Consider the following 22,824-nt stretch of genomic DNA (forward strand, 5'->3'; position numbering starts at 1 on the left):
GGTTTCCATGGGACACATGGCAAGCTTGAAAATCAGCCTACCAGGAGGCATTAAGATAGGTGGGGTGAGAGAAACAGGTCCACCACTTTGCTTTTCTGGGTCTGCCAACTTCTTTGGGTTGCTTAGGAGATGAAGAGGACGTGGTGGCCAAGGCCAGTTGTATCAGATTTGGTAGACCCAACCATTTAATTACCAAAACTGCAGTGGGTCTTTTTGGACATACAGTGTGTGTAGTTGAAGGAAATATATAGGGAGGGTTAGGTGAGGGAAATGGCAGACCCATGGGCGTCCTGCTGAAAAAACTCAGTTCATGTGACCGGGGCACCACCCTCTGCTCACAGGTTGCTCTGCCCCTTTACACGTGCCCATCCCCTTCCTCCAGATGCCAGGCTCTCCCTGAGCCCTCAGATCCACAGCTCCCTGCTTCGTCCCAGAAACCCTCTGACCCTCCTCGGAAAGTTCTGAGCCCTCCATGACTCTTTCACTGTTGCCTCCTGCCGCCTTTTGAATGTAACTCTAAGGGGCCCAGCATTCACACAGAGGGTACATGGGCTTTTTCCTTTGCTTCCATGTTGGGGTGAAGGTAGCATCTTTCCTTTCATCCATCCTTTCTCACCTGTGACCTCCTCAGGTGGACCCCTCCTGGCCCCCTGCAGAATCTAACTGTTGTTGGCCTGGTAGCAGAGGTTGGAGGCTCACACACAGGGAGAGGGGTCAGGAAAGCTTTCAGGGTTCTGCTGGCGACAGACAAAGAGGGGGAGAGGCTTCACTGCCTCCTCTGTGGCGGTATGTGGAGTCCATTGAATTCTGTTTCATCTCTCTCTCTCTCCCTCCCTCTGCCCCTGGGACAGCTCTTCCCGGCCCCACTGCAGACCCTTTCCAGGAAGATCGTGCGGTCCAAGATGAACAGCACCCTGGTGGGGGTGTTCACCATCACCCTCGTGTTCCTGTCGGCTTTTGTCAACATGGTGGGTGGCTCCACCTCCCCAGCACCTCCCCAGCCCATTGGAGCCCTGAACCCCACAAGCATGCACTGGGAGGAGACTTCCCCCAGGCCCTGGGGTTCTCCCTCCCTGGAAATTCTTATTTGGGTCTCACCTCAGGCCTGGAATCAGATTTAGCTCCTAAAGCCTCTCACACAGCCTTTAGTCCTCACTCTTAAGGCCAGAGGACCAGAAAGGCTCACGGAAGTACACCCCCCAAGGGAGGTTTATGAGCCTTGCCCTGGGTAGTTGGGCAAGTCTTGCCTGTTCCTCGGCCTCTTCCACGCTCATCCCCTGCCCTGGTCAGGGTCAGACTGCACCCAAAGCCGGGGAGCATGAGCATGTGCTGCCTGTGGAGACGGGCTGCTCTGGCCTAGCCCCCATGGGCTGAGCCTCTCCTCCCCGCCCCCAGTTCACGTGCAACTCCAAGGACCTGTTTGGCTGCCTGGGCGACGAGCACAACATCAGTGCCAGTCAGGTCAACGCCTGCCATGTGGTGGAGTCAGCCGTCAACTACAGTCTGGGTGATGAGCAGGGCTTCTGCGGCAGCTCCTGGCCCAACTGCAACTTCCCCGAGGTACTGGGCAGGGTGGGGCAGGATGCTGATGGGGACCCGCCACCAGCCCCTCTCCACCCTCAACTACTCTGACGGACAGTCAGGGGCCCTTGGGCTCACTGCCATTCCAGAAACCTCCTTCCCCTGAAGTCTATCTCACTCTATGTGCCAGACACCAGTGAGCAAGGCCAACCTCCCTGTATAATATTACCAACAATAATAGCATAGCTATTGCTTATAGGGTGCTTACCATGTGCCAGACACAGTGCTAAGAACTTCACATTTACTCATTTAGTCCTCAGGGCAACCCTGTGACAAAGATGCTATTATTAGCTCCTTTATACAGATGAAATTTAGGCACAGAGAGGTTAAGTAATGTGCCTAAGGTCACACAGCAAGTGGCAGAGCCAGAGCTCCCACCCAGGTCACCTGACTTAAGAATTTTTGCTTTTAACCTGAAGGCAGAGCTGTTTCTGTACCCTCAGCCTCAGCAGCACACCCCAGTGCTGCCCTGGGTGGCCTGTCTGATCCCTTTGCTGTAGGTCAGAGAGTGGAGGAGAGCAAAAGAAACTATCCCAAACCAGTACTACCACCTGGCCCACCCATTCAAAGTATAGTTCAGTAGTTTTTAGTGTATCACTGGGTTGGGTTTTCCTACTAACTCACTAGTGCTTCCCTGTGGCTCAGATGGTAAAGAATCTGCCTGCAATGCAGGTAGACCTGGTTCAGTCCCTGGGTCAGGAAAATCCTCTGGAGAAGGGAATGGCAACCCACTCCAGTATTCTTGCCTGGAGAATTCCATGAACTGAGGAGCCTGGGGGCTATAGTCCACGGGGTCGCAAAGAGTCGGACACGACTGAGCGACTAACACACTTAGTGTATTCACAACTTGTGCAGCCGTCATTATAATGGGATTGTACAGCATTTTTGTCACCCCAAAATGAAATCGTGTACCTACAGATCATTGGGTTTAAAAACTCGGTGTCGCAAACCCTTAGAAAGCAGCATGCTGAGTGCTCCGCCACCCTGCTGGGCCTCCTCAGGGAGCCATTCTGCAGAGAGCAGCAGGATCAGGCTTCCAGCCCAGCACATCTTCTCCCAGCACTGGTCACTCCCACAACCTGACTCCCTACCAGGGCGCCCGTGAAATCTAAGATGATGGCGATTTTTGCCCTTTTCTGGGGAGAAAGCCCATGCTTTCATCCAACTCCCAAAGGGCCCATGACTCATAAGAAGTCTCCAGGATGGCAGTGAGGGCCCTCGGGGACTCTCACAGTGCTGGCCACATTCCCCGCCCCAGGGAAGGGGACTGATCTACCTCCCCTGTATGGACGGGATGAGGGAGACTCAGTGAGAAGTGGGGCTCCCCCGCACAGTGTCACCGGACTGCCTGTCCCTGGGCCCCACGGTGCGCTAACTCTGCCCTGGAAGGATGCTCCAGCGCCTGCCCTTGGCTGTCCACCTCTCTCCCTCTCACATCTGGCTGACAGCCTCTAGGAGCTGCTGCCTGAGGGCTGTTGGCTGGAAGCCGAGGCCGTTTTTGGTCTTGCACGTGTCCCTTGGTGGCTGCTCCACGGGAGAGCAGGGGAACAAAGTGATGGCAGGGCCTGTTCTGGTTCCGTGTTTGTGGGAGACAGTTGATCACAGCCTTCAGCTCTCACCAGCCTGACCCGTTTTGGGCCCTCAGATCCCAGGCCTCACCAGCTGCAGACCCCTCAGGCTGACCCCACCCCACAAGTGTTGTTCTGATTCAGCAATTCAGCAACTCCTCAGAGACCTGGATGGACCTCAGTATTAAGCTCTGGCTTTGTCTGGGCCCAGGGTCTGAATGGGCCTCCAGGCTGGTGCTGTGTTCCCCTCCCCACCCCCTGAGGACACAATTATTATCCTTGAGGCTGATGTGTCTACTCCTTCCTCTGCCCCTTCCTGCTGGTGAGCTGAAGCAGGTCCCTCCCTCTTCCAGTCACCAGGGGCTACCCTCACTTCCAGCCACCAATTCTTGGCCTCCATCCCAAGGCAGTGGCAGCAGTGGGTCTTTTTGCCTGGCGCAGAAATAGTGATGCTAAATTTAAAAGAAAGAGCAAAATAATAGATGCTGACTGTCTTGGATTAATATTAGGGGACAACAGAACAGAAACTGACCTCTGAGATGGCCTGGTTTGGCCTCTCAGATGATTGTCCGAGGCTCCGAAACTGAGGCTCCGAGACCAGAAGGGATTCCCCCCAAAGTACAGGGAGGCACAGTCCCTCATCTGAAACCTTTCAGATCAGATACGTTTTGGACTGTGAAATTCTTCAGAGTTAAAAGATTACCTCACACCTCGGTGCAATCTGGGCAGCACCTGATAATGAAACACAGAAATATTTCTGCAGCAAAATGTATGAATAGTCACAGGAAGCAGGACCAAGGTGGTACTTCACATCACGTCAGTAGATCAGTTTGGCCACCAAATAAGGCAGTTCATATGTTGCCACCACATCAGTTTTGAAAACACTTTCAGTTTTTAGGACTTTGAAGTTGTAGATCCAGGGCTGGGGCCTGCAGTCTCATAGTTATCGAGGGCACCACACACTGTGGCAGGGGGCTTCATATCATTTTTAATCATCACAGTAAGCCCAAGAGAGAAAACGTTTTGCATGCAGGGAAACAAGCTTAGGGGCTTTCCTGGTGGCTCAGACGGTAAAGAATCTGCCTGCAATGCAGGAGACCTGGGTTTGGTCCCTAGGTAGGGAAGATCCCCTGGAGAAGGAAAAGGCTACCTACTCCAGTATTTTGGCCTGACTGTATAGTCCATGGGGTCGCAAAGAGTCGGACACAACTGAGCGACTTTCACTTTCAACCAGCTTAGAGAGGTTGAATAAATGGCCAAAGTCACACAAACAGTCCATAATGAATCAGGGCTGAAACTCAAGTTTGCCTGAGCTGGAAGACCTGCTCTAACCACTGAGCATCACTGCTGGAACTGGTGGTATTTATCCTGCCAGCCCCATCTCCTGGTTTCTACCCATGGCCATTCACATCACAGTACAAGTTTGCATCAGCAGAAACATCCCCAGACTCGGTTTCACCTGAGATCAACTCAGACTGGAGAAAGGCTGGGGGGCGGGGCCAGGACCGGTGGGGCCTGGGGTGCTAAAGCTGCCTTCCTCTCTCGCAGTACTTCACCTACAGCGTGCTGCTCAGCCTGCTGGCCTGCTCCGTGTTCCTGCAGATCAGCTGCATCGGGAAGCTGGCGCTCATGCTGGCCATCGAGCTCATCTATGTGCTCGTCGTTGAGGTGCCCGGTGTCACGCTCTTTGACAATGCCGACCTACTGGTCACGGCCAACGCCATGTAGGTGGCACCCGCCTTGGACCCCAAAAGGGGTCTGGAGCATTGCAGAGAGACAGGAAAAATGGAAGACTGGGGTCCTGGGCCGCAGGGGGCTTCCAGGGGAGTATCCTTTTGCTCCCAGCTCTGACCACCTAGGCAAAAACAGTTCAGTGTCATTTTTCTTTCCCCCATCCCTCTCCCAGTGATGAGGGTGGCCTCAGGGCTACTAGGTCCCCTGTCCTTCTGCCTCCAGACTCTTACTCAGTCCTGACTTCAGGCTTCAGTGATTTGTTCCTCATCTGTCCCAGGCAGCCTTTGAGGGCTATTTTCACCTCACTGCCTTGCAGCCTCAGGCCCAGAGGGGTCAAGGTCCAACAGAGCTGGAAAGCAAGGTGTGTGGGAGCAAAGGAACAGCCTCGTTGTTTGTGGGCATTTGTCCTGCCTTAAGCTAGACACCTGGACATACTTTATCCCTTTCATCCTCATGGCAACTCAGCAAAGTAGAGAGGACCTCCCTGGACAGTTGGGTAGTTTGTGCACTGCTCAAAGCCTCCTGACTGTGATGGTGAGCAGTTAAGTCCCACAACCAAGAGGTGGCACGAATGAGGATTGTGCCCCGGGCATTCTAGCTGGCAGTCAATCTGGTCAAATAGTGACAGATGTCAGATTTCCCAGGGAGGTGGCTCTGTGAGGGGAAAGAGCTCTGATTTGGGGTCGAATTGAGTTTGAATCTCAGCTTCAGACACACATTTGGCTATTTTTCCTGAATCTCCCATTATTTTTTCCCAGTAGAGTGTGAATAATAATGCCTATAGCAGCAATATGTGTGTAAAGTGCCTGATACCTAGTACCCTTTTCTTCCCATTACCATCTCTGCCCTCCCTACCCCAACACATACACATCAGGAAGGACAAAACATGTGAGCTGACAGGTCTGTGTCCCCTGAGAAAATGCAGCAAACTGTGCTTTCTCTGAGTTAGAGGAAGAGATTCATTCATCCATCTATCCAATCACTCAAAAATATTTACAGAGCACCTACCCTGTTCCAGGCACCGAGCTTGGCAGTGGAGGTACAGTCATGGATAACATCGGCCATTCCAGTGTCAGAAATGATGTTACCTTCTTGTGCAGAGAGTGTCACCTGAGAAAATGAAGAGGTAGTGAAGGATCTAAGGCAGATACAAGGAAGAACTTCCCAGCGGCTGCGCAGGGCTGTGGGCAGATGACAGGGAGACTGTAGCATGGAGAGCCGTGCAGGTTACAGTCTTGTGGGGACAGGAGAAGGAGGAAATCGGCCCTTCTACCCAAGGATGGGGCAAGAGCGGGACTCTGCCTGTTTTTCTCTCCTGTCCTGCCCCTCCCCCGCCAGCCCCACCCGTCCTCCTGCTAAAGGAGCCCCACCCAGAGAGTGGAGGTCCTTTCTGGGTTGAGAAACCCTGGCGTGGCTCTAGGGAGGCACTGTTTACTAGAAAAATCATGCAAGCCACAGATGTAATTTTAAATTTTCTAGTAGCTATATTAAAAAGCAAAACATGCAATTAATTTTAATAATATATTTGTTTAACCAATATATTCAGAATATTATTTTCATATGCAGTCAGTTTTAAATTATTAATGAAGTATTTGATATCTTCCCACACTAATTCTTCAAAACCTGGTATCTATTTTACACTGATAGCACATCTCAACTTGTACTAGCCACATTTTAAGCTCAGTAGCCACATATGGCTAGTGGCTACTGTACTGGAGAGTACAAGTGTAGTGTTTCTCCTCTGGGTGGCAGCGATGGGCTGGGGTGGGAGAGGGGTCCCAGGAAAGGACCAGTGATATGTGGTCCTGGTGACCAGATGCTAATAGGGACCAGGCTTTCTGCAAGCCTCCTATCCTGAAAGTGTCCTTGGATTGGGGAGAGGGATGCTGGGGGGATGGCAAAGGAGCAGCAGTTGTGGGGGCAGAAGTATGAGGTATGGGGACACAGAGCTGGGTGTAAAGGGTGAAGAGGGTGGCCGCAGAGAGGCCTGGAGGCTGTGAGGCAGGAGCAGCTCTGAACAGCCCTCTCCACTCCTGTTCACAGAGACTTCAACAACAACGGGACCTCCCAGTGGTGAGTTGAAGCTCTTTGTCTGAATTCTCTGATATGACCACTGCCTGCTAGAGGCCACCAGCCCAGGCCACCAGCCCAGCAGAGAAAACAGCGGTGCACAGGTGGGAGGGGGCCTTGGTGGCAAGGTGGGTGATGAAGGAGGAGGCCCTCCCCTCTCTAAGTGCCAATGGGGCCTCCCTGGATAGGTACCGTTCTTTTACCATCTCCATCACCCCAAGATGATTTACAGACTCAGGACCAAGATTATCAGGACTCAGAGGCCATTCCACAGGCCTCCAGCTCTCCTTGGGGGCATATGTGAGACCCCAGGCACAGGAGAACACGTGCCCCAGAGGGGAGGAGCAGAGGCCAGGCCTGCAGGGTTGGTTGGTTGGGTCTTGCCTCCGGGCCGCTGCTGCACAGGGAGTATGCAGCCTTCAAGGTTTGGGCTCTTTGCTGGGACAGGAGAAGGGTTTGGGACAGCTGTTTTTTATTAGGAGTGTTAGTAATGTCAACAGAAATATAATCAGACAATAATTGCTACCAGTTTTGGAGTTCCTACTGTTTCTCAGATACTATACAGGAGTTTGCATACAGTATCTGTAATTCTTGCCACAATCTTGAAATGTGGGTATTGTTATCCCATTCTACAGATTAGGAAACTAAGATTCAGAGAGGTTAAGAGATTTGCCCAAGGTTGACCAGAGACAGTCAGTATGGCCTGCCTGGCTCCCTTGTTACAACCCCTGTCTTGTCAACTGAGAGAGACCTGGGATGTATACATTGCCTTGTATGATGGCCCGGTTCATCCCCTGCTGTAACCAGAGGGAAGCACCCCAGTGATGGGGGGTAGTGAGCCTCAGGGAAGGAGTAATGGTTGCTGAGCTGCAGGGCAAGCAGGGGCTGCGACGGGGCTGTCCACCAGGAAGACGGCACACCTCAGGCAAAGTTAGAGCAGGAGGAGGGAGCTGGAGTGGGAAGAAGACAAACAGGCCTGAGCGGCCCTCAGAGCCTGACATGAAGCGTGGGGCCTCTGCCTCCTGCCTGCAGCCCTGAGCACCCGACCAAGGTGGCGCTGAAGGTGGTGACGCCCATCATCATCTCCGTCTTCGTGCTGGCCCTGTACCTGCACGCCCAGCAGGTGGAGTCCACTGCCCGCCTTGACTTCCTCTGGAAACTTCAGGTGGGTGGCCAGGGGCTGGGGCAGGGGGCGGGAGGAGGTACCCAGACTTCTGGGCACTTTTTGGGCTGGGCCGGGCTTGGGTTCTGCACTGACGAGGTGTCCTGCTTAGGCCTCGCCCCAATTGCCTGGTACCTTGTGTCCCGGTGAGTCTGCCTCCTGCTCTCTGGGGCCAAGAGGCAAAACCGCAGAGCTCCAAGCAAACCCACCTGCAACAGTGCCCAGTGCTGGGACCCTGATGGACAGGCAGGAGGAGAGGAGGGGAGCAGGGGGTGTGCGGTTCTGGGGTCTCAGGGGCCTGAGTGCAGGAGCTGGCACCAGAGGCATCTGAGCAGGGCTCGATGTGACCAGAACTGGACTTGAAGCCTCCTCCGGGGGAAGACAGCTGGAAGGGGCATCAAAGATCGTTGACAGGATGTCCAGCCAGGTGGCTATGCCCTGGCCTTGATGAGCAGTGGCCCAGGCAGGGGCAGAGGTGCTGGGTGCTGGGTGCCCTGGTGGAGCTGAAATCCAACCAGCACTCTGCTGTCCAGGCTCTGTGCCCTGCATGCTGACTGTGTCTACCTGGAGGAGGGGGTGATGTGGGCCATGCACAGCATGCTCCAGGTGCTAGTGGCAGCCCCTGTGTGGCCCCTTACTACCTGCTGGGCCACCTCAAAAGGTGCAGGAGAGGGTGACCAGGACCTTTGAGAACACCTGGCTTTAGATAGGAGTAGGGGTGGGGCTCAGACCTGTTGCTCCCGCCCAGCCACTTGTAAGGCATAGCTTAGCCTGGCCTCTTTGCCTCCTTTGGCCTGACTCCTGTGTGTAGACCACTTCTCCAGCTCATCTGTAGCTTGCTTAGGCTTCCTCCATCCTCAGCTTCCTAGTAATGTTGAGACTGAAGTCTTTGGGCCAGGGCAGGAAGCCTTGATTTTCACTGGCTGCTGAGTGAAAGTGGAGGCATCTAGCTGCACCTGCTACTGGGAGTTTTGTGTGAGGGCTTGCTGAGGTCCCCACTGAGGTCTCCGGTGAGAATGCCCTGAGGCTGGGGAAACATGTTTTCCTGCAGATCGCCCCTCCTAGGCCCTGGGTCGGGACGGGCCTCAGGGGTACCCACTGTAAGGCTGCATCTTCTCTTTTCAGGGAGCGGCCTCCCAGCCTCCTTCCCACTGGTTCGCGCCCCTCTTCTTGGGGAAGCTCCCGGGAGGCCCCCAGCTCTCCCCTGGGGGCTGACCAGACTCTGTGGAGCCTGAAGCCAATTTCCCTCCATTCCTCTACTTGCCCCCTCCCACCTCCCCCATGAGCCCTCCAGAAGCCCCTCCCAAGGTAGTTGCTGCTGTGTGACTCAGTTGTATTGCAAAGACCCTGAGAAAGGGGTGGAGGCCAGGGACAGGGAGCCTGCCGCTCTGCTTCCTATGACTGACTAACCCTTCACCTCCCACCCCCGGACCCTGTCCAGCTTGTGAGAGTACAGGTTCAAACAGAGGCTCCCACCAGGTTTCATCTGCTTTTATGGCATTAAGTTGTAAAAAAATTATTTTAAACTTACAGAAAAGTTAAAAGAACAGTGTAAATAACTCCACCAGTCCCTTCATCAGATTCCCCAACCATTTTTCTGCATTTGCTCCATCACCCTTTCTTTTCTGACACCCCCTCAGTTCCCCAGTGTCTATCTCCCCAACCAAAGCAAAGACACTCTCTGCATTATTCCCATGCAAACCCCCAGACAGAAAATCAACACTGTCCACCCATAATACATCCACTCACAGAACCCTTCGTGTTTTGGTCAACTGTCCCAGTTCTGGCCCAGGGCCCCATCCAAGGTACCCTGTGTATTTAGTCATTATGTTTCCTGTCTTTGTCTCTCAGTTTGTCAGTCTTAAAGAGGTCCTTGTTCTGTGACCCTCAGTCCGGGGCCCTTGATGTTTCCTGTGTCCAGACTCGGGCCCCGCCTTCTGGGAGGAAAACCGTGGAAGTGACACTCACGAGGCACTTCTCAGAGCATCACCTTGAAGATTCCTCTGTGTTGGCCTGTCCCACCCCTGGCAACATTAACCTTGATCACCCTCTCAAGTGGGCATCTGCCAGATTTCTCCACTGTCAGGTCCCCATCTTCCTTTTTGTACCCTATTAGCATTTTGTGGAAAGATACTCTGGCATTACTCCAATATTCTGATTCTCAGCAAACCTCACACAGCAGTCTCAGCAATCCATCACTGACTCCTGCCTGCCAGGTGTGATGACCTATGTCTGTCATTACTTCTGCATTTGCTTATTTATTTATTTGGCTGCATTGGGTCTTAGCTGCGGCACGCAGGATCTTTCGTCGTAGTTGTGGTGTATGGACTTAGTTGCTCCACAGCATGTGGGATCTTACTTAGTTCCAGGAGTTGAATCCATGTCCCCTGCCATTGCAAGGTGGATTCTTAACCACTGGACCACCAGGGAAGTCTTCTTCTTTTATGTAGAACCTTCTATATTTGTTAATCGACATTCTCCTTTAAGGCAGAGCTTTCCTTGTGTCTATTAGTTGCTCAGTCATGTCCAACTCTTTGCAACCCCATGGACTGTAGCCCACCAGGCTCCTCTGTCCATGGAATTTTCCAGGCAAGAATACTGGAGTGGGTTGCCATTTCCTGCTCCAGGGGTTTTTCCTGCTCCAGGGATCCAACCCAGGTGTCCTGTGTTGCAGGGGGACTCTCTACCATCTGAGCCACCAGGGAAGCCCAGAGCTTTCTTTATCTTCCTCTTATTTGCTTCATTCATTTATCTACATCAGCCTACACTCATAGATTCCTATCGAATTCGGTGGGGCTTATACTCTGCTCCTCTCATTATTTATTTTAATGTTTCATGTGTCCTGGCTTTGGTCAGTGTGTCTTCAGGTTGGCCTCCATGTTCTTTGACACGTCTCCATCATTCTTTGAGCATTTTTTTTACTTTCTGGCACAAGATGATGTCTGAGGCTCATCATGTACTTTCCCATCAAAGCGCCCCAATTGTTCTTCATGGAGAATGGTGTTTAGAAACCCAGATCAGGGCACCCAGTGTGCTCACTGTTCTAGGTCCCCTCTGTGGACAAAGCTAGGAAATGTATGTAAGTATATAGGAAATACACACATATACACATACATATGAATGGATACTACTGCAGTAACTGTCAGTTGATATTTAAAACCATGAGTTGGTAGCAGTACCCCCATTCCCAATGCAATACCTCAGGCTTCTTTCTAGCCTTCCTCCTTCCATGCATGCAAATATTATCACTGGCAGTGAGAACTTCCCCTTCTATTTCTTTCACATATTTACTCATTTGTGCAATGGAACTGACCTCCCCATCACCCCAGCCCCCTTCTCTGCCCCACCATGCCCTCTCCCCACCTCACGGCCCTGCTTCCTTGCTGGATACACCACATGTGGCACTCCTTCCTCTGATCACGTCCTTCCTCAGTCACAAGCACTCTGTACAAGGTTGGGAAGGAAGGGAAAATTGAAAAGGAAGTGGCTGGCTACTCCCCATTTTGAAAACATGCACATGTATGTGAGTGTGGGGGTGAGTGTGTCTCTACCTGCCAGGTGTGTCAGCCTGTCTCTACTGAAGCATCTCATGTTGCTCCCACATCCTTCCATCTCCCATCGTCCTCCAGGGCTTTGGGGAGGGGTAAGTAATAACCTGAACACGGGTTCTTGGGATGGATGAGTGATGGTCTGTTGCCCCACCCCCAGTCTTGCCTAGCAGCCCATTTAGCTGTTGGATCTATGGTCATGGTGGGTGGGTGTAGTGCTGACAGGGAGGTGGGGAGCCTGGGGTCCTTAGCTTCCCTGAAGCACCTGCAAAAAACACACACCTGCATGGCCCCCTCCACTGGGCCTTGGTTCTCAGGAGAGCCCATTCGTGTCTCCTCCCATAGCCTTGACCTTATTAGGACCAGCAAGCACCTGTGAACCCCTGAGCCATCCTGCCTGAGCAGAGCCCAGCCCTAGAAGCAGCTGGCTGTGCCGGCAACTGCCCACATGTCTTGGGCAGAGTTCCCAGAGGTGGCAGGTGCACCTGACCAGCGACTCTGTGTTTGGCTTCTGTTCCCAGCAGCAGCTGTGCTCCCAGCGTCCCCACCCCCAGCCTCCACTGCCTGACACTCTGGGCAGATGCTCTCTGGGAAAGCATTCCTGCCATCTGTGGGCTGATCAGAGGAGCTGAGGTGCTCCTGGGTCCCCAGGCGTGTGGTCTCCGTAGGTGGTAGGGGCAGGAGTAGGGGCAGCCTGGTGCATCCTCAAAGCAGCTGGGGCCCCTCTGCGGGGACAGCAGGGAGAAGGAGAGGGACTCCCACACCAGCCTTCTCCCTCTGGCACACCTGTTCCAGAGCAGGAGCAGGGGCCCTTATTTATGGGAGTTGTTTCATCGCAAGGTCGTGTCTGTTTTTGTGACCCCCATAGACTGTAGCCCACCAGGTTCCTCTGTCCATGGGATTTTTCAGGCCAGAATACTGGAATGGGTTGCCATTCCCTTCTCCAGGGGATCTTCCTGACCCAGGGATAGAACCTGCATCTCCTGCATTGCAGGATTCTTTACCACTGAGCCACCAGGGAAGCCCAATTTAGGGGAGGGGGTGGTCAAAGTGTCCCACCCCACAGGAGCCACCTGGCAGGAAGACAGCATGTACCTGCTGGACCCCCCTGGCATCTGAGGGTCCAGGAACTTCCTTGGGTGTGACCCACCCATCCCAAGAATAAGGTGGGTCCTCTCACCTCATCCCTCAGCTTTCTCCTTTCCCCCTGAAGCCAGACCTGCAGCCTTGATGGGTATAGCAGCTCCTTCTTCATGAGCAGCCACTGCCCACCTGGAGACCCGGGGCCCTGAGAAATAGTCCTGGCCTTTTTGGAGGTTCTAGCTGCAGTGAATAGAAAGGCCTCCATGTTTAGTTAAGGAAGGCCCAAGAAAGCTGGCTATATCTTTTAAACTGCTAGTGATGCTTGGCCTGCTTGTCTGCCTGGCTCACCGACACTGTTGGTTGCCCCCATTCAAGGGACCATTCTGTTAGCCATTGAGGGGAGGAAGCAAGAAGACCCCCCTTCTGGACCCCTGTGCCCCTTGAACACTCGGTCAGCTGGCTCCTTGCACACCAAAGTGTAGGACTACCTCCGTGCTTCAGCTTGTGGGCCACTGTTGGCCTCCTGACCTGAGGGTTCTGCACTGTCCCTTTATCCTGGATGGTGAGTTCATCCCAGGCCCGGGCCCCAAGCTTGGGGACATCAGTGATGTCCCTGTCCTGCCCAGGTGGCACCTCGGGGCATCTGCACCCTCTGGTCCTGGGGTGGGTCAGCTCTCGGGGAACCAGGGAGACCAGGCAGGGCTCTGAGCAGGTTTCCCTGCATTCAGTCTGCTAAAGATGATTTTTATAAAATTGCTTTTCTGTGTGTGTTTCCTTATACGAAGAGGAAAATGGACAATCGAGGAGCACTTGGGTGGCTAGAGGGCCGTGTAGGTTTGGGTTTGAACCATCCTTTTATCCTTCTGCCTCCTTTTCATCTGGGGCAGACAGGATCCGTCTAGCTTCTCCTCTGGGACCTGTTTTCACTCAGGGTCCTTCCTTCAGGATCAACGCTCTCATAGGTGTCGCTTTCCAAGAGGCAGGCAGGTGGTCGCTTCGGCAGCACATATACCAAGAGGCAGGCGGGAAGAGTTAGCCACTTACAGAGCTCTCTTTTCTGATGGTCAAAGTAATAGATACTCTTGATAGAAAACCTGGAAGTAGAGACAGCAGTGAGGATGCAAAGCTGGCACTTGCTGAAATCTTGGACCCATGTAGGCATGTAGGCGGGCTGCACTGCCTTTTTCTAAGCAGCCTGCAGCTTGCCCTCCCTCTGACCGGGCCCTCTGTCCCAGGCCACAGAGGAGAAGGAGGAGATGGAGGAGCTGCAGGCCTACAACCGGCGGCTGCTGCACAATATTCTACCCAAGGACGTGGCAGCACACTTCCTGGCCCGCGAACGGCGCAACGACGAGCTCTACTATCAGTCATGCGAGTGCGTGGCCGTCATGTTCGCCTCCATCGCCAACTTCTCTGAGTTCTACGTGGAACTGGAGGCCAACAACGAGGGCGTCGAGTGCCTGCGGCTGCTCAACGAGATCATCGCAGACTTTGACGAGGTGCAGCTGGGCCCCGACACCCCCCTTTCCCATCACCAGTGTGAGCGGAGACGTCAGGAGCCCTGACTGTGTCCCAGGCACTGCCACAGGCACCTGCGTGTATCTCTTCTCCATCACCATGTCACAATGGGGAGGCCCAGACTCACAGACAATAAGTGTCTTGCCTTGGGTCACTGCCTGTAAGCGGCAGAGCTGGGTTTCAGCCTCAGCTGCCTCATCAAGGCCCTGCCTGGCTGACTCGCCAACCACCCCCATCACCTGCCATTCCTCTTGTGCCATCTTGGGCTGGACAGGGCCTCAGGCTGGGACTCAGTGTTTGAGAGAGTCCAAGGGAGGAGGGATTCCCCGGCTAGAGGAGGAGGTGGGACCAAGTTGCAAAGCCTTGAACAGCAGAAGCAGAAGCAAAGACATTTTCTTTGTTGAGTACCTAGTGTGTGCCAGACCCTGAGGAATACTGTGCCCAGTAGAGCAGTCTCGGTGCTGGGAGCTCACCATGTAGGGAGTGTGAGTGGGACAAGCCCAGCAGGAATACAGGGGCCGGGGCATGGAGCACAAACACTAGTGAGATGGTAGAGCTGGGACCAGGCAGTGTCAGAAGCAGCCCCCAAGACTCCCGGGCATTGTGGTTACTGGAGTTGGCTGAAATGGATATGGACAGGCTTCCAGCAGATCCTGGAGACAGGAGAAGAGTGGCCTGCTGGACAACAATGAGGAGGTTTCCCTGGGAGGGCTGGGGACCTTAGCCAGCAAAGGGGAGGGCAGCTGCCAATCCATATTATGGGAAAGAGCCCCAGAGGTGACTCGTGACCTGGCCCCAGGGGCTCTGGTATGTGGCTGGGCTCATAGCCCACAGCCCCTAGACAGCCAGCGGGTGAGTGCCAGAGGAGGCCTGACTATTGGGGAGCACCGAGGCTTTACACTGAGTTGGTGACAGAGATGGGCCCCTCTGTGTGAACAAGGGAGACACGAGGGGCTGTGCTGCTACACTCCCCTGCAGACCTCAGTACCCAACTTTGGGGTGACCCAGGTTTGGCCTCCTTCTTCCCAGATCATTAGTGAGGACCGGTTCAGGCAGCTGGAAAAGATCAAGACCATTGGCAGCACCTACATGGCCGCCTCGGGACTCAATGACTCCACCTACGACAAGGTGGGCAAGACCCACATCAAAGCCCTGGCCGACTTTGCCATGAAGTTGATGGACCAAATGAAGTACATCAACGAGCACTCTTTCAACAACTTCCAGATGAAGATCGGTGAGCCTGGCTCAGAGTGCTGAGGGCTTGTAGGGGCTCCCCAATCCCCCTCTCCCATCCTGCTTCCATGAGCCAGTCCAAGGAGGCTGATGTTATAGAATGTCCCTGCCCAAGGGGTGGGGGATGGTACCCATCACACAGCAGAGTTCTTCCGGGGCCTAGAGGTGCCTCCTCTGCATGGTGGTGAGCATGGGACACCATTTTTCTCAGTTCCTGCCTTTTCTACTCACTATGCCCACCATAGAGGCTTTGTGGGGGATGCTGTGTGCCAAGGGCACACACAGGGCACCCCATGGGAGAGGCTGGAACTCAGAAAGAGATTATTGCTGAGTTCTAAGTGGTTTCTGTGTGTGTGTGAGCAAGATCTAGGTGCTGTGAAGGTTCTTCTAATCTACACAAACTGGGGAAAGAAATGGTGAGGATGTGGAGATAAGTTGAGTCCATGTATCTTCCTTGGATTCCTTCTTTGTCAAATGCTTTGGCCCTTGTTGGGTGGCTTTGAGGTGCTTCATAGATGCTGTGGTATCTGGAGGGCAGGGCTGCTGCAGGAGAGAGGGGGAAGTTCTGAGCAAAAGCCCTGGGCCAGTTTCAAAACAGGCAGAGCTGTATTCTACTTGTTTAGAAAACCTTTGAACCAAAACCCTATATAATTTTTTTCAATTTTTGTATTTATTATTTTATTTCTTAATTGAAGTATAGTTGATTTACAATATAATATTAGTTGTGGGTATACAGCATAGTGATTATACTCCAAGTAAAGTTATAAAATATTGGCTATATTTCCTGTGCTATACATCTTTTTATTCCTTTTGTTGTTTATTACCCCAGTCTTCTAGTCTTCTATTCTACAGAAAAGCTGTAAGAATAGTGCAGGGAAAACCCATGTATATCAGCACACTTGCCTATTTGCTCCACCACTGCATGCACTAAATGATCTGAGAAACACAACTCTGTGTTGCTTGATAAGGTTCAAGGTGTCTCAGTGGCTCGTTTTGTCCTTATCTTGTCAAGGATACCCAGGCTTTCAGAATAAGAGTTACTTTTTCAAAAGAAACAGCTTTGTCGAGCACTGCTCTCTGCCTGTTGAGGATAGTGGAGATAAAGAATGCTTTCCGAAAGAGCAGTCCTTTGTCAAAATTTTAATGTATTATCAGCTCCCTCCCAGAAATGTCTCAGGCCAAAAATGATTCAGATTTCAAATTTTTAAAAAAGGAACAGTGATTCACCAGCAAAGATACTGGTATTTCAGTTCTCAAAATTAGCACGTTAAACTGAAATATGGATTCTTAAAAGTCAATATTGTGATCATGAAGGTCCTCAGGAGATCTTTTGTTCTGGCCTGAGTGCTGGGAACTGTCTTTCCCTGAGGAGTTGGCTGTGCGGGCTGGTGGGCACATGCCTGTGGACTGGACCAGGTTTTCATTTTGCATCAGGTGCTCTAAAGCCAGACCAGAGCCAGCTGGGGGGTGGCTTTAACTGATGAGCCATCTGTGCTTCTGTGTAAACATCACCCCTGGTTTCCCATGATGTTGCCATCCTTGTTTTTCTTCCACTCCACCTCCCCACCTCCAATGATCTGCACTTCTCTCCTGGCATGTATGTTTCTGTGAGCTGCCCCAGCTCCTGTGCTGGACCAGGACTGGGGATTGAGTGGCAGGCAGACAAGGAGCTGGGCAGGCAGCTTGGAGTCTCATGTGGTAGATCCTGCCCTACAGACGCAGGGATGTCTTCCCTGGGGAGCATGGCTGTCACCAGTGAGGGCGGCGGCCCAGCCTGGGAATAGCACATGGGGTAAAAAGCTACCTGTGGCTTGATGGACCCAAAGAGGAGGTTGGTGGAGGGAAGGGTTTGAGGACTGATGACATCTCTGATTTAGTGAGTGGTCGAGGAGGGTGTGTGGGAGCTTCTGCTGTATTTGTGGGCACACGCTAAAAAATAGTTAAGCCACAAATAGGCTTAATGAGGCCCATCATGAGAGACAGTTTATGTAATAGGAGGCAGTGCCCTGGGCCTTGGAGATGGGGCAGGAAATATCCAGAGAGTGCTGGTTGAGGCAGATGTGTCTGGGAAGGACTTTGCTGGGAGAGGAGAAAGGGCATTTGAGGTAGAGACCAGCACAGCAGAGGCTTGGGGCAGGGCTGCTCAGTGCTGTCTTGGGCAGGACTAGGAAGGCAGACAGACTGGAGCAGAAGTGGAGGAGAGAGACGGAGAGGGAGAGTCCACATGGATGCAGCAGATTACTTCCTGGCATCAGTCACTGAGGCATCACCACCCTGGTGCAGAAACCTGGGGGTTAATTACTTGGAGAGAGGAGACACTGGGCAGGGAAATGGGTTAGGAGGCAGGTTCTGAGAACAAGAGTGATGGCACCCCTGGAACAGAGGAGCGAGGTGAGTCTGGGATGCTGAGTCTGAATTAAAGGTGGAAACTTAAATGCCACCGGGAGAGGGGTGATTAAAGAAAGGCAACCGGAAAATGCAAAAGGTCACTGGATGCCTTAAAGAGGGCAGTCTAGCAGTGGATTTGCAGGAGCTGAGTGCTGCCTGGGTGACAAGGACACAGGAGTAGCGACTATGTGACTGGGTTCCTGTGGTCTCGAGTCAGGAAGTGTGCGATAGGATCAGAGCAGTGGCAGGTGTTGGGGGTAGGTACAGCCTCAAGCCAGAAGGACCCTGGGTATCTTCAGGCCAAGAGTCGGGGAGAGAATCTGCCAAGAATAGGGGGAGGAATGGGATCGAGGGCAGGCAGGAAAGAGTTGGTCTGAACCCTGATGAGAATTCTGACTTCTGTCCCCTGCAGGGCTCAATATTGGCCCCGTGGTGGCAGGTGTGATCGGAGCCCGCAAGCCTCAGTATGACATCTGGGGCAATACAGTGAACGTGGCCAGCCGCATGGACAGCACCGGTGTGCCCGACCGCATCCAGGTGAGTGCAGGAGCGTCCACCTCCATGTCCACTGGGGGACCTCTGTGTGCTGCTAAGCGGTCTTCCAGCAGGCTGCTCACAGTTCCTACTCAGAATTTCTGCAGCCACATTTGAGGGAGATGGGGTGGTTGGTGCTGATGCAGTGGAAACTTGGAGAACACAATTGTGTTTCAGGCTGTCAGTACCTTGGACAGATCTTCTAGCCTGCGCAAAGCCCTCTACTGGCCACAGGAGGAATTGTGGGGAATGGCACAGCCAGCTGCCCATGCCAAGCCAGGAGGCTAATGCCACACTCCAGGCACACAGAGCAGACACGAGGCAGGCGGTTGTAGGGAGCAGGATTTGCTAAATGGAGCTCAGAGCACTCAGGGCCTGGTTCCGAAAACAAGCCAAGGCCACTGGTCCCTGGATGGTGCCCCCACCAGTCTTAACGGCCAAGGAGCCTAGCCAGAGACCTGGAGACTTTCTCATCTCTTCATCCTGTGCAGGCTGGTTGGTGCTCTTCAGCTGCTTTTCTTTGTTTTTCTCAGGTCTTGCTTGATCTGACACAGAAAGACCCTGAACCGTGGAACCTCGGGTAGCCTTCCTGGTCTCGGTTTTCCCAAGTGCAAACTGGGCCATTTTTAAGGTCCTAGTTCACACTGACACTGCTTAACTGTCCACTAACTTCACTCCCTTGTGGGGCCTCTGAACAAAGGGACTGACCCCAGCACAGCCCTGGCTGGCCTGTGGGTGTTGCCTGAGGGGCCTGGCCAGATGGCCTTCTCTCACCTCCATCCTGGGAGTGGGGGGGCAGGGGTTGGCGGGGGGAAGAGAGTGGGACAGAAAGGTGGGAGTGGGGGTCCTGAGGAGAGATGGAAAGAGAGGAGGAGTGTTTACAGAGCTTCAACCCCACCGCCCCCACACATATGCAGATGTGAGAGACTCAGTCAGTAACCGACGGCAGGGCACCTACCTTTACATAGCGCTTACCTTTCACAGAATGTGCTGCCCCTTCCTCCCTGGCTGGACAGCAGGTGTGGATGGGGGCCCTGGCAGGGGTGCTGGCCATACTCAAAATGGCTCTTGGATTACCCTGTGGTGAAGCTTTAGTCTTACTGCTCCTCCTGTCACCTCTGCTTGGCCCTTTGCCCTGCAGTCATGTCCTGTCGTTACTGACACTGCCTGTGAGTCCTCCTCTTTTTTCCAAAAGCCAAAGCAGAGGCGGGCAGCACAATCTGAAGTGAATCTGGGCTCTAGCATTTACCAGTTGTGTGACTTCAGGCAAGTGGCATAGGTTTTCCAAGTCTGAGATCATAGTTCTCACCTCATAGGAAGATGAAATGAAATCAGCAGTGGTTCTCAAACTGTCTGTGGTGGAAAACCATTTTCTAGAACCTTCTGAAAGTTCTGGAGTGAGGCTTTAATAAAACACTTGGGCACGGATTGTGGAGAGTGGGAGGGCTGTGAGCTCCTGAGAGCTCCCCTAGGCTTCTGCGGTTCTCTCATTGTGGAGGGAGGATAGGCAGTGCGTGGCTACAGGCGCATTGAGGGGCTGGCCACCCCACCTGGCCGCGAGTGGGTGCTGCCTCCTTCTGGGTTCTGAGGCCCTTCCTTGGAGGAGCTGCCCCGCAGTGGGGCTACCACCCACCCTTCGGAGTCTGGGGCAGTCAGGTCATGGCTGGCCTGTCCTCTCTCCTCCTTTGCCTCTTAGGTCACCACAGACATGTACCAGGTGCTGGCCGCCAACACGTACCAGCTGGAGTGCCGGGGTGTGGTCAAGGTCAAGGGCAAAGGCGAGATGATGACCTACTTCCTCAACGGAGGGCCCCCGCCCAGTTAGCAGCCACCGCGGACGCCAGGCAGCCTGGCCTCCAGAGACACGGCGGAAGCCTCGCTCCAGCCCGCGAGGCCGCCCTGAGATTTCCCACTTTGACTCCAGAAGCAGCCTCTGCCTTTGCGGGCGGGAGGGCTGGCGGTCTCCGTCTAAGGCCCGGGGTGCCAGCGTCCTGCGAGCACCAAGCTGACCAAAGATGTCTCCCTCTGTTGAAGGCGCCGCCACATGCGGTCGGAACCTCGAGTTTTCTGACTGAAGGGAGCTGCCGCGCGCGCGGAGAGGAGCAGCAGGAGGGATCGGGCTCTGCAGGGCAGGCCGCCTGGGCGCAGGGCCGCGGAGCTCGGCCTCCGGCGGGCGGGAGGCGGCGCCACTCTGGCCCGGGCCCGGGGCTGCTTTTCTATGTGAGCCTTTACACTTCAGACCGAGGCAGCGAGAGGCTCTGCAGGCCTCGGCAGGAGTGCTGGCTTTTGGATGGCCCGTGGCCTTCATCGCGGGCCCCTCCCACAACCCACAGCCGGTGCCCCTGGAGGGGGCAGAACTAACTGCGAGGGGGAGGCCAGAGGACTCGAAGCAAGGAGTGGTGGTTCTGAGAAAAAAAGAAAATATTTATTAAATAAAACAAAACACGTTTCTGTGCCCTTCTTTAGACTATGCTAGTTGTATGCGTGTAAGAGACCCACAAGCAAACCAGGATGCCACTGGGGAGGGAGGGCAGGGATCCCAACTTGTCTTTTTGTATTTTTTATTTTGTATTATTGAAAACCTTGGAGATCTAACAAATATACCAAATTCTATATTTTGTAAATTCTCTATATTAGAAAACAGCTGTGCACAGCAGGGCGTTTGTGCTCATTTGTACTGTATGTATGTCGATGTATGTACTGGAGTGTGTGTGCGTGTGTATGTGTGTGTGTGTTTATGCTGTGGAACTGGTCTCATTCAGGACACCTGTTTCCCTCACCTCAGATTTTCCCAGGTCCAACCATAGCAGTGAGCGTGTCCTTTTGGGGTACCATATGTAGGAAGATGCATGCACACGTTACCCCATCTTTCTCCCTGTCTCTCTCTCTCTCTCTCTCTCACACACACACACACACACACACACACACACACGCGTCACCTCTCTTAAGTAAAATGCAAACAGAATAAAAAGAAAACAAAAGCCTCTTTCCCATCTCAGGCTGAGCTGGAGTCAAGGGAAGCAGCCTCAACCCATGGCAGACAGCCGGGCCTCCTTCCACCCTTCTGCTCTCAGAGATGTCAGCTTTTGCTTTGAGCAGAGAGGCAGCCCCTGCAACCCTGAGAGCTCAGCTGGTGTGGGGGTGTGGGGAAGGCTGGGCTGCCTGGTTTCCTATGCTGGCCAAGGTGCAGGCATCTCTCTCTCGAGCTGATCCCTCAGGCAAGGAAAGGATGGGGTCTTTGCTCTCCATCTACAAATCAGACAGAGGAAAGAGTGGAGGCCAATCCATGGGCCAAAGCCAGCAGAAACTTCGTTTTGTCTGATTTCATTTGGGGGGTGGGAGCAGCCAAATATACCAAGAAAAATTGCTATTTTTTATGTCCTATGAGGGAGGCATTTGGAAAATGATATACTGTCATACAGACCTTATTCAAACAGAATCTTGGGTCCTGTGCCCAGATCTCTTCATTCTGTCTCAGGGCAGCATTATTCTCACCTCCCATGTGAGCTTGAAGGAGGTGAGGAGGCAGCTATATGCCAGCTGCAAAACGTTACTTTGACACCCCCCTGCACCACCTCTCAGTGGACACTAGCCCCGCCCTCCCCTTTCTACACACCACCTCCCACCCCAATCAAACACAATTCTGAGAAGCAAAGCTTATGGGCCTAACACTGGCAGCCTTAGTCTATCTATGCTTTTGCTGCTCCATCCTCTGAATTCTGCATCACCCCTCTTGCATCTGTCACAAGGGGCTGGCATTCTCCATGGTGTTGTATTCGAGTCCCTGACCTCTCCATACGGCCCGCCAGTGGTGCTGGGTTTTCATTTTGCTCCCAACCTGAGTAATGTGCGTGCTGGTTTCTCCATTGTTTCCCCTGTTGGTCATGGCCTCCCTGGCCTTGTGGGGCCCTCCCACCCATCCCGGCAGTGACTGGTGACCACGTGCAGTGCTAGCTCTTCATTCCCTCCAAGGGGTGTGCACTCTTTTTATCCCTGCTCTTGCAAAAATGAATACAATTATGATTTCCCATGGAAATGGAAAAGTCTATTTAAATAATTTAACTATTAAACACTTTCACTGGTAATGTGTCTTGGTCTAATTTGCGTCTTGGGCGGTGGGTCTGGTTCCAGTGGGAAGAACGGTGCTCTCAGTGCAGGACAGGTCCTGCAGAGGACAGCTCAGAGGGCAGAGAGCGCCCCTGAGTGGGGACAGTGCACTGCTGAGGTGAGAATGTTGGCCAAAGACTGCAGTCGTTGTGGCAGCAGGTGGGAGAACACTGGTGACCTTGGACGTGCCAGGGTTCAGGAGGCCATGGGATGGAGAGATAAGCAGAGGGACCAAGGGAACAAGCAATGAAGGACGGAACCAGAAAGATTCAGGACCAAGGGGAGGATGTTTTAAAAC

At 53.3% G+C, this 22,824-nt stretch overlaps 1 protein-coding gene across 1 annotated transcript in view; it reads left to right on the forward strand.

Annotated features, from left to right (window-relative positions):
- The window catches only part of ADCY5 (adenylate cyclase 5), a 162,920-nt gene extending 140,416 nt beyond the window's left edge, over positions 1-22,504 (forward strand). The window contains exons 13-21 of the mRNA XM_043873986.1: positions 852-968; positions 1,396-1,560; positions 4,698-4,873; positions 6,927-6,956; positions 7,986-8,118; positions 13,982-14,245; positions 15,294-15,498; positions 18,298-18,422; positions 20,116-22,504. Of these exons, the coding sequence (XP_043729921.1) occupies positions 852-968; positions 1,396-1,560; positions 4,698-4,873; positions 6,927-6,956; positions 7,986-8,118; positions 13,982-14,245; positions 15,294-15,498; positions 18,298-18,422; positions 20,116-20,244 (1,344 nt within the window). The 3' untranslated portion in view covers positions 20,245-22,504. The remainder of the gene's footprint in view (positions 1-851; positions 969-1,395; positions 1,561-4,697; positions 4,874-6,926; positions 6,957-7,985; positions 8,119-13,981; positions 14,246-15,293; positions 15,499-18,297; positions 18,423-20,115) is intronic.
- The last annotated feature ends 320 nt before the right edge of the window (positions 22,505-22,824 follow it).

The sequence above is a fragment of the Cervus elaphus genome, chromosome 19 (assembly GCF_910594005.1).
Source record: "Cervus elaphus chromosome 19, mCerEla1.1, whole genome shotgun sequence".
Lineage (NCBI taxonomy): Eukaryota > Metazoa > Chordata > Mammalia > Artiodactyla > Cervidae > Cervus > Cervus elaphus.